Genomic DNA, 11637 nt, shown 5'->3' with positions numbered 1-11637 from the left:
TTTTTTTTTTTTTTTTTTAACTCTTCTTTTATCGATTTATTATTTATTTGTATGATTGTTTGAGGCTGACAGTCAAACCGGGGCGGACGAACTGCGTCTTGACGCGGAGAGCTCGGACTTCTTTGGCTGGGGGGGCGAGAGAAAACACACCACGCACCAAAACACTGTCCTTTCTGTCACTTCTCTTCTTTTTTTTGGGGGGGGGGGGTGGAGGGGGGTCCAGCGACTTTAAACCAGGAACCCGCTTGTGAGCTTTCTTCCCCCGCTGAGGATGAGAGGAAATTAGACGTGTTGATCGAGGCTTTGAGCTTGTTTTACTGGGATTTATTTTGGCTGTGGCGAGCAAAGACCCGGAGCGGAGCGGAGCTGCGCGTAAAGAAAAAAAAAAAAAAAAGCGAAAGAGGTCTTTCCTCCGCTCTCCTCATCTACGTCGCCACCCGGCTACAGTTCTGTCTGTGTGTCTGCGTCTACCCTCCTCTGTCCATCTATTTTCTCCATTTGTTTCCATGTTGTAGGTCCGTGCGATTTTGCTAAAATGCATCATCAACAGCGGATGGCAGCTTTGGGCACGGACAAGGAACTGAGCGACTTGCTGGATTTTAGCGCGGTAAGAACATTTCATTTGTTATTCTTGGAAACAAATGAGTGTGATGATAGGTGAGGCTGCAAGTAAATAAGCACGTCCTGTTTGGCTTTCACAGTTTACATGTTTAATTGATGAGTTGCACGGCGCATAACCTGCATAGCTCTTTTTTTTTTTTCAAATATCAAGTGGACAAAGTGTGTGTTTCTTGAGAATAAGTTAAAAAGAAAAGTGAGAGCATATTTGTGATTTCATTTTGTTTGTATGTGTAGATATTTTTGATGCTGCATTGGTAATTTTGTTGTCTTATAGATGCGAAACAGCGATTTGAAAATGTTCCCATCATCCATGGTAGTATATCTCATTTTAAGTCCTTCTCCCCCCCCTTTATGTGCAGCCTTTTGCCCATGACAAAAGAAAAGTTCTTTAATTTTCCAATACAATGCGTGTGCCATGCTTGCAGAATAGTTTAAAAAAAATCTTTCCGCGTGAACATGTCCCGTTCGTGCAGCCTTCATTGTTACAAGCGCAAAATACTAATCCCGTTTTAAATGTAGCAGCCCCCCCCCCCCCCACCCCTCAATTCCCTTGGAATAAAAGACTGTGGTGTGAACTTGAGGGACAGGAAATAGTGTTCCATGCTCTCGGCCATGTTTCTGTGCCTCTACCTCCCTCTGGGAGCAAGTTTGGTCACAAGAGGAGGAGGAGGGGGATGAGGATGAGGAGGAGGAGGGAAATAGATACAGCCCTCAATGAGGAAGAATAGACGGACTCCCATTAATCCTGGTATGAAAGCGAGATATGTCAGATTAGAAAGTGCAACGAAGGGCAGTGGTGCTGCGTGCCAGGAAATCCTAAGAACAAAAGACAACAAAAAAAAAATATTGCATCTTAGTACTTAATGATCAGAGAAATGCAAATGCCATATGACAATAACATGCACATTTTCATAGCTTACCTTATTAAATCGGTTAAACAGGTAGATATTCAAATAATGAATGAATATGAAATACTGTATGAATGCCTAAAAAAAACTATTATGGCGGAGTGATGCCAATTCCTAGTTTCGTTTCAAAGCCGTCAAATGTAACACACGCTGTTCTCAGTGTTCAATAACAACCAATCTAAGAGGGGGACTGTTAACCAAATGCAGTTTTTTTTTTGGGGGGGTGGGGGTCCTGTGGGACCGATATTGTGAAGTGAGCGTTTGCTCAATGTGTCAGATAAACGCGTGACAGTGAGGCATCTAAACTTTATTATTATTATTATTATTATTATTGCTATTTTTATTGTGATTAACACGTTTCTCCTGAACAACCATATTGTCCACATACATTACATGCACAGGCACAGTCGATTGAATCTTACATTTGTGCTTTAAAATGCTTCGGAGTCATTTTTAGACATATATATGTGAAAAATGAACTGTGGAATAATACCACACACACACACACACACACACACACATTAATTAAGAGATAAAGTGAAAAGTTACGTTATCATTCACACATCACTAAAAATATGACGATATCAATAAACAAAGATCTGACCGAATGACAAGCCCGCCAGTGTGTCTCCTCCTTACCATAAAAGCAGGCGGAAGATGAATCGATGTGATTGTAGGTCCGCTAGTGCCCACCAGTGTGACCGAGTACTCAAAGTACTTCTTTTAGCAAATGACAGAGACGCGACTAACTAAAAACTATGAAGGCTCGCCTGTTCATCGCCCCTCTGCAGCCGTTCGACACCAGCGTGACCTCCGTCGCGCACGTTTCAGGCCCAACAGGAGGCACGCTGACATCAACGCTCATTGTTATCAAAGCCTGTGGAGGTCCATTTCAGATTAGAACTTTCAATTTTGTGCTGCCACAGCTACGACTGCTAACAATAAGGCGCCTTCATTTGTATGTCAAATTTTGACGGCCCGGATGCTCCACAAAGATGTCAAATAGAACAATTTTCACAATCTGTATTATGTTGAAGCCGCATCGTCGCCGCTGAGACTGCTTGTCATAAATTAGCAGTCAATTTCAGCTTCAGGATGCATGTAACCGTCACTTGATTGATAGATTGATAACGCTCATTGTTATCAAAGCCTGTGGAGGTCCATTTCAGATTAGAACTTTCAATTTTGTGCTGCCACAGCTACGACTGCTAACAATAAGGCGCCTTCATTTGTATGTCAAATTTTGACGGCCCGGATGCTCCACAAAGATGTCAAATAGAACAATTTTCACAATCTGTGTTATGTTGAAGCCGCATCGTCGCCGCTGAGACTGCTTGTCATAAATTAGCAGTCAATTTCAGCTTCGGGATGCATGTAACCGTCACTTGATTGATTGATTGATTGATTTTTTTAAAAAAACAGATATGTGAGTTTCATTCCTAAACACAGTGTTTGGCGAGGTAATTGGCTATTCAGAAATAAAACCCACCAAAGCAAAACTGATACCCAACTGTCAAAAGACACGTTTCAAGTTCCATTTTTAGAACAGACACGCAGGGTACTCATCAGTTCCAGTTGTACGCATGTACCCCATTGGAATTCAGTTCTTGTTGGGGGGAAAGAAAAAAAAAAAAGGCTGCTTCTCGAAAAGCAGATGTCACCTTTACATTTGAGGCGAGAGGTGATATACTTCTCGCGGCACTATTTTGCAGCCAAATGTCTCCCTGGTGTATTGGAATGAAGCTTTTCATATGTAGCTGCACTGCAGTCATTTTTTTTTTGCGTGCTCTTCTTGGTGCCTCTGTCTGTGCTCTCGGAGCTAATGTGTGCTCTATTTGTCTTCTAGATGTTTTCCCCTCCTGTTAGCAGTGGAAAGAATGGACCGACCTCCCTGGGGAGTGGACATTTCTCCGGCTCAAGTACGTCAGCTTTCTTCTTTTTTTTTTTTTTCTATGAGCTGTAGGTTCTCTCAATTTGAAATCCTCCCATACACCTGCTCATTGCTGCTCTGCTATACTGCTCAGTGGGTAACCACGCACAATTTTTTTTTTTTTGGGGGGGGGGCGTTGTGTTGTATTTGCTCAGTATTGTACTTTGACCTTTTTTAAATATCTGCGAGTTATACTTCATATGTCACTTAGGATTATGATACATGACCATAAAATCTTTGATCATATATTGGCTATTAAAAACATACTAGTGAAGGAATTATTCGTATGGGTCAGTGGCGGAATAGAGCAGCAACAATTTGGGGTCTTATGCACAATCTGATGAGATCCAATGCAAGATCTGAGATATTCATGCAACAATATATTGATCGTTTAGGTTACGCTTGTGGTGGCGGGCCGCATTATACTGAAGGATTTCTAAAAAAAAAAAAAAAAAAAATACCCGAATGTTAGAAAAATGTGATATCCTCACATAATGAGCTGGAGTTTGAGTTTTTGATTTCACGGTCGCCAAACTATTCATTTTATTGGTGTGGTAGTTTACACTCATGTATTGAACTGCCTCGAAATAAGTATTTTCAATACTCCTTTTGTAAGTACTGAGTTACATATCTTGTGTAGGTTCTTTGCAGTCCACCCAAACAAATAAAAATATAACAGGCGATGGATAATTAGTATATTACATCATAATGTCAATATTGTCATTATCAAAACAAGACACGTTTTGAGTCTTTTTTTTTTTTTTTACAATTTGGAAGAGGACTTTTGTTTTCAGCTACTTACGTTCATTCCTGACACAGACTTCCTGTTTTTCCGATTGGGTGATGTCACTCTTTCCTGCCTGTGAATGTACTGCAGGGGATTCACTGTGGTTCTTATACAGTGTGGAGCTCGTGGTGTCAAACAGTAGTGAAACGTGGCCGCTTTGAAAGTTGACCCGGACTGTCGATTGCGAGGGGAAACTGTCTTTCGATTTGCAGTCACGTCGTAACTCGGAGAGTTTGTTCTGAAACGTGTGAGTGTGATTGACATTAATGAGATAATACCAGCAGAGTGTGTAATTTATTCACTTAATCCTATTTGGCTTTTTTTTTTTCCCCGAAGTGAGTGACTGAGTGAGTTCTTTACTTCCTTAATATGTCTTCCATTCATACCTTTTGTCACCGTGCAGTAGGTCATTGAGGTACGCTGGAGCGGTCAGCGTTTTCCATCCTCCTTCCATGTGCCGGTGATTCACACTGAGCCACTTGCTTATTCATGCACTCACTCTGCTTGTGGCTGCCAATAAACATAGTCTATAACCTCTGTATCATTGAGGATGTACAGTAGCTACCGCGTTAGCAACTGAGCGCTACGGCTTCTACGTTGAACTTGCACTTCACGTTTCAGATGCTGAGATCACTGCATTAAAAGTGCAGATAGGCCCAGTTCTTGTACGCTGCCGACGACACCTCCCGAACAGCTGCTTGTTAGCTCGCAGATAGCCGGGATGGGCTCAAGCTAACGCTTGCCACTGCAATGGATGTCGCTGACTGTATCGCTGTCGATACTGTCGTGATTTTATACACGAAAACTGAATGAAAACTGGAAAGGAACTGAAGAAATATTTTTTTGTCATAGGAAATAATTACCTACACTTGCATCGAGAGTATATTACTCACCGGGTGTCAGTTCTTCAAGCGTGGGAACTCCACTCAGCCTTACTGCCTTCGCGGTTAAGGCGAGCCAATATCCGCGTGTGCGTTCCCGGAGGCAGTTCTTGAGCGAATAATACAATGTTTTCATTGATGAATCAGACAGAGATGTGGGCATATTTTGGGGGGAAGACACTTTGGTGCGTAATCATTTGGAACACGGTCGGTCCGGTTGCAGAGTGAGCCACTCGGTATGACCCTGCGCCAAAAATAATGATGAAACCATTTGCTTTATGGCGACCATTCGCAAACCGCAGCATTGCTGATTGTCACACACCCGACCTGTTGGAAGACGATTCTCCATCCTCGAAGTTCATTGCTGTAAGAACACGAGTGCTGAGCTTAACGCCGCCGCAGCAATACTGGAAAACGTAAATTGGGTTGAATGTTAGCGGAAGCCATTGGAAGGCCGGGGGGCATCCGATGACCACTCGCAGCACTTGACACCACATTTACATACATGTGGCATGTTGGCAAGGTAGACAATCAGCAAGCATGATGGGAAAAGGATGGCAGGGGCTTCAGGAGAATTTAGTGGCAATCGGAGATGCTTTTTTTTTTGGGGGGGGGGGGTGTCAGTTAGCAAAATGTAGCAGTACGAATGGAATTGGGAACTATGGAGGTACTCGAAAGTGCTCATGTTGGTGAGCCATTCCGTTATTATCCAAAAACCAGCACTCTGCAGATGTCCTGTTTGTTTGCTGCTTGTTTGTGTGCCATGGTACGGTTTGCCCTCGTGCCACGCATGCAAATGTGAAACAGGACAAGAGATGTTATGAGTTTGGTGGAGGGGACGAGGGTGGGGGGGAGTACCCTGTTTTAGTTGCATTTTCAGTGGCTGCGAAGCTTTGCTTTGCTGCTTCCGCGTGTATCTTCACTTTGGAATTGTTTTCATGCACATAAAAAAAAAAAAAAAGCAAACACACAGAACTGTCACACAAACTTGAAACTACACCAACAAAATCACATTTTTCCACCCACATGTACAAGATTCATCACGCACACACATTCTGCTCACCCCTGCTGTGGCTTTCTGCCGGCCTCGGCATTTTGATGAGCCCGGCGCTGTTTGTGAATGCAGCTAATTAGAACTCTATAGACCCGCACAGCCATGAGAGCAGCAGTTTCCAAAGGAAGGGATGAGGCCAGCCGCTCGGACATGCTGACGCTGAACCCGGTCCTCACATTTTATGTCTCGTTTTGCTCAGCACTCATGACTTTGGTCTAGATTTGGGCGCAAATATATACTGTATATATAGAAATACATACTGTTAAATATGCACTTACTGAACAGCAGTTTGACCTCCTAGCATGAGGCTAATTCATTATTTGAAACGTATTTTCCTTCCGCTAACCTTTGAGTAGATCTTTTGGGTTGAAATACAACAAAAATTCTGCTAGAAAAGATGTATTTTTGCCCTGCCTATTTATTTTTGTGCAACGCAATATCCGATTTGTATTTCATGAGCTCTTTCTGTCACGTAAGTCGATATAAAACAAAATACATGCGAGGGAACGTGTCCAACAAATTGACACGATCAGATATATTACACGTGGATTCTTAACACTTGCACAAATCTAAAAATATTTTGGGGGGTTTCTGACGGCTTAGGAGATGCTAAATCCGCATATTTTGGGAGCAGCATTCACCTTGATCCACAAAAGCATCGAAACATCAACGGTGCAAGAGTCCCACATGACATGCTCAGCCCACGGTCATCAGCAAGCAGGAAGTGGATTAACCGTTTTAATTATTGGGAGATTTTGCCGCGTTGTTGTTTATTTTCGGATCATCCCTGGAAAGATAATGCACGCATCAAACTCTGTGTGTGTTTCTAATCTCCTCCTGGATGAAGCCGTTCAGAGAGCAGCTCCGTTGTGCTTGTCACCAGCGCCACTCGTCTATTTCAGGTCTTGGCTGCTTTTGGTATAACCCCACCCCCCCCCACCCCTCCAACACCGTTCGTACCCCGCAGATGTGCTGTTTGTTCCCCTGTAAACAATATTAGAAGGGGACTGAGGTGTGTGTCAATGAGAGAGTTGAGGAGATTTCACCAATTTTTGCACCACGTATGTAAGTACTGTATGTGTCTGCGGTCTTCATGTTTTTGGTACAAAACCAGGAGCAAGACTGAGCAGGAAATAAATTCAATTAAACTGTAAGTGGAATGAGGTATCTGACTTTGGGGCTGGGATTCAAAACTCAAATCTCACTGGGGAGGACAAACTGTGGTCATTGTGACTGGCTCTCAGCGAGGTGACTTGTAGTTGTTATTTCAGTTGATGTGCAGGAGAGTAAAACTGAGCATATACGATTTGTAGTTTATATTTTTGGTGTAAGACACACCACAGGAAGAACGGAGCCGAACTGCAGAGGTTTGGGAAATCAATGAATTGGCTTTGCGTGGCCGGTTCTTTTCTTCCCCCATGTGTGTTTTTCCTCTGCGCACTTTCTTCCCACAATCAATGCATGCTAGGCTAACAAAAATACTCTCGATTGCCCTTCGGTGTAAACGCGAGTGTGACTGGATGTTTTTGTTCATGCATGCTGCGATTGAGTGGCGAGCAGGGGCGGCGCGTACGCCGCCCACAGTCAGCTGGGAGAGACTTGGGTTTTCCGATGACTCTGAGCGGGATTGGCGGGAAGCAGCCTTGGCGGTGGAAGTTCCACTGGTGGAACAGATTCATTCTGTTTCTGTTTTATCTTTTGGGGGGGGGGCAAAATTAATTTTTAAATGATCCCCTGCAGCAGTATTTGCTTCTTCACACATCTGCGGAGAAATTTGGGCAGCCGCACACGCATCTGCATTGGCAAGATGGATTTTTGTTCCTCTAATTGCTATAGCTTATTCAGTCACAGCTTACAGCTGAAAGGGGTTTGCTTTAATAATATCTCCTCTCACGTTTGATTTGATACACTTGTACCGAAACAGATAATGCGCCTCAACGTGGCGAACAACGCCCCCACCGCCACCCTCTTGTCTCTATTCAGTCAAATCAGCCTCCGTTCCGCCCGTCACTCAAACTCATCGTGGATGATGGCTTTCAAAATAGAGGTGGCGAGCAGAAACCGGTTGCTGAATGCCTCACCCTCCTACCTTCTCCCTCTCTGTCTCTCATTCTCTCTCTCTCTCTCTCTCCCCCCCTCCCTCCGAGCCTGCTCAATTGTCTTGTTTCCTTGGCAAAAACTCCCAGCAATGCTCTTAATTGAGGTACGGATTAAGAATTAATCGGCGTTTTTAGCTATAATGGCAAATATTATGAGCTCCATTTCCTTTTCAAAGGCTAATAATGACTCCGCTAATAACGGCAGCGATTTCAGTGTTCGCGTCTGTTAGAACTTGGCAGGGCTTTTTATTTATTTCTTTATCTTTTTTTTTTTTTCTTTCTGACAAAGCTCAGGAGATTGACGAAGCTATTGCTTCGGCAAGCCGACTTACGACCGAGGCGGCACTCCATATGTTTTCCCTAAAGGCACAGCTAAGACTAGTTGGGGCTCAGTTATAGCGTTAGAGATCACTTTTTTTTTTCCCCCCCCACTTTGGTCTGTGACTCAGTAAACTCAGACCCACTGGTCACTTTTGATATGTCTGATCCGAGATGTGTCAACTGTCAGCGCTTGAGTGTTTTGTTGCCTTCCGATACGCTTTGTAATAAGACGACTAAATGGCTCCTGTCTGAAAAACTGTCAGTGTTTAATTGCTGGTCGTCTTCGGCTTCTTCTTTTTTTTTTTTTGTCTAGAGTCACGAGTGCCTATTTTAGAGGCATCTGTTGGACACCTGCGGCAGGTAATGTGTCGGATTCAGACGCAAGCCCGCCATTAACTGTGGAGAGTGATTAGAGATGCAAGACAGGCACAGAAATTGAGTGCATAGATGTCCGTACAATTTAGGGTAAATCTATCTCATTATGTGTGACGTACTTCACATTTCGTTTCTTCACTTTCTTGGATGCCAGTCAGTGTGTTAATAGTTTGCGCGACAAGGTAATGACATTACTGTGTGTCAAACTCCAGTCATGTTGAATGTTTGTGATTTCGACCTACCCAATGCTATGATTTTAACTTTTATTATAACTGTCGCACTCTCAAAATAGGGATGCGGTCAGACTGAGCTTTTTGATCTTCAAAATTGAACATTAAATCGATTTCAGAATTGTTCCTTTTGGGTTTTTATGAAGCATGTTGCTTCATGAAATATATCAAGCAAGATATGGAATGATCTTTTATTGCAGCGATATAACGTAGAAAAGGACTGACAAGTGACTTCAAAAGTATATCACAAAAAAAAAGTAATGTAAAAACAAAAACTCCTCGAAATGAGCCGCACCATATCGAATCGAATCGTGATTCTACTGAGTCGAACCGAATCGAATCGTTCCACTTTGAACCGTCGTCGATTCGTTGTAATCATCTTTTTTTTCCTCTTATTTTGTCGACCAAACTGAACACTTGGCCTTCGAAAGTTGCCAGTTTCTGCGGGCATTTTTTTTTCCCCTTCTAAATTTAGAAAGCACAATTTGGGGGTATTTTCTGTGCAAAACATCCTGTGATCATGTGATGTTTTTGTTTTTATTCGTTTTTACTTCACACTTCCTTCGAGCCATTTACATCAACTGTTTCTTCCTGCCCTTATTATTCTGCACTTCCTTCTTGATCTTAGAACAGTCCCAGTCATTGATCTCAGAGCTGATTGTGTTTGCCAGTACGAGGTGTACGTCTAGTTTGAAATCTGTAATTTGAGAAAAAAAAAAGAGACAGTCAGCTGGGATGGTCTCCAGCTCACCCCTGACCTAATGAGGACAAACGGCGTTGAAAATAGATGGATGAAATGAACCACCTTTTAGCCACAAAGCAAATATTCTTATTTAAGAGCGGGTGTCGCCGAGAATCTGTTCAGTGAGTGTGTTAAATGTACTCCTGTAATGTACGCTGACTTGCCAGAGACGCAGTGAACCTTCACACGACAGAGACTAGCGGATGAAACCATCTGGTTCAGAGGGAGAGGTGGGATGGAGCAGGAAAGCCGCACAATGGTTTGTCCCAGCTTTTGTTTCAGTCTCGGGCTTTGGCAGTGCTGGCACACCAGAGTGGCACTGCCAATTCCCCGTGCGTGTTGTGCGTGTGTATGTGTGTGTGTGTGTGTGTGTGGGACAAAAAGTGTGAGGGGGTTGCTTGGAAAATCTCTCTCTCTCTCTCTCTCTCTCTCTCTCTCTCTCTCTCTCTCTCTCACACACACACACTGGCACACATGCATGCACACGCTTACTGATATACATGCACACTCACAAAGATTGTAAATTGTCTGGAACACCCATAGTGCCATCTGGTCCTGTGATGGGCCAGACAGTGTGTGTGTGTGTGTGTGTGTGTGTGTGTGTGTGTGTGTGTGTGTGTGTGTGTGTGTGTGTGTGTGTGAGTGTGTGAGTGTGTGAGTGTGAGAGTGTGAGAGAGAGAGAGAGAGAGAGAGAGAGAGAGAGAGAGAGAGAGAGAAAAGAAAATGGGGAAAACAAGAGTACATGCATATCTGTACACATTTTGTGGCTGTGTGTGTTCTTCTGTGGACAACTGCGAGAGAGAAGAAACAACCAATGTCACACACCATTCATTCCATAATCTTTGCCTTTTGTGTGCAAGTGTTGACTTTGTTATCCTTCCCTGATGTTGGCCTGGTTTTTAAAATGAGGTGAAAGCAAGAAAATATTCGTATTTCTGTTTTCGTAAGACAGGTTAGTGGTCACATTTTAACTATGTGTGTGTGTGCGTGTGCGTGCGCGCGTTGGCATGTTTGTGACAAGTTCATAATGTCCTGAAGAGACCCAAGGTTTCCTTCCTCATAGCTTTGGAACATCTGCAATCGCGTGTGCGGTGTGTTGGCGTGCGCCTGCGCGTGCAAGCGTAAGTGTGTGTGTGTGTGTGTGTGTGTGTGTGTGTGTGTGTGTGTGTGTGTGTCATCGAGAGAGACACATTGATCTTCCCGCCACATTCCATTCTCTCAGGGCGCTGAATAGCAAGAACTTCTCAGTATAAACATTTGTCCCGCTTTCCCCTCTTCACGTCAACCATTACGCCCCTAAAATTGCTCCCTGTGAAAAACGTGTCGTTTTGTACAAAGGCTGTCCACTGCTTGTGTGAGTCTGAGCTTGCCTTGACGTCTTACATGAAAATGATTGAAAATTCTTCCTGTGTGGCTAATTCACATGGCTTCAGGTAAATTTACAATCCCGCATTGTTTAGATTAAAAAAAAAAAAAAAAAAAAGTAAGTGTGCTTCTTGCTACACTTCACGCTCTATCATCCATAATGTGTTCATTTAAAACTTTTGACAATTTCAGTGCAGTGTAGTTTTGTATTGGCTATAACCTGAAACTGAAACATGACTTGCTGCTGTTTTTGCCATTGGTTAAAAGCATATTTAAGAAGGCATTTTATTTTCAGGGGGTTTTCTAGGCTTTCATCTTTTCCAG

At 43.2% G+C, this 11637-nt stretch overlaps 1 protein-coding gene across 3 annotated transcripts in view; it reads left to right on the top strand.

Moving 5' to 3' along the window:
• tcf4 (transcription factor 4) overlaps nucleotides 1-11637 on the top strand; it is a 144430-nt gene that overhangs the window by 2802 nt on the left and 129991 nt on the right. For 2 of the 3 annotated variants that reach the window (XM_019893443.1, XM_019893445.1), the window contains exons 1-3: nucleotides 11-607; nucleotides 896-934; nucleotides 3376-3448. In XM_019893443.1, coding sequence (XP_019749002.1) covers nucleotides 536-607; nucleotides 896-934; nucleotides 3376-3448 — 184 coding nt within the window. In that variant the 5' untranslated portion in view covers nucleotides 11-535. Of the gene's footprint in view, nucleotides 1-10; nucleotides 608-895; nucleotides 935-3375; nucleotides 3449-11637 lie in introns of those variants that run through there. The other variant, XM_019893444.1, reaches the window with a different exon arrangement.

Source organism: Hippocampus comes, unplaced genomic scaffold (assembly GCF_001891065.2).
Source record: "Hippocampus comes isolate QL1 unplaced genomic scaffold, H_comes_QL1_v1.1 scaffold428, whole genome shotgun sequence".
Classification (NCBI taxonomy): domain Eukaryota; kingdom Metazoa; phylum Chordata; class Actinopteri; order Syngnathiformes; family Syngnathidae; genus Hippocampus; species Hippocampus comes.
Note: the sequence above shows the minus strand (reverse complement) of the source record. Positions and strands in the feature narration are given on the sequence as shown.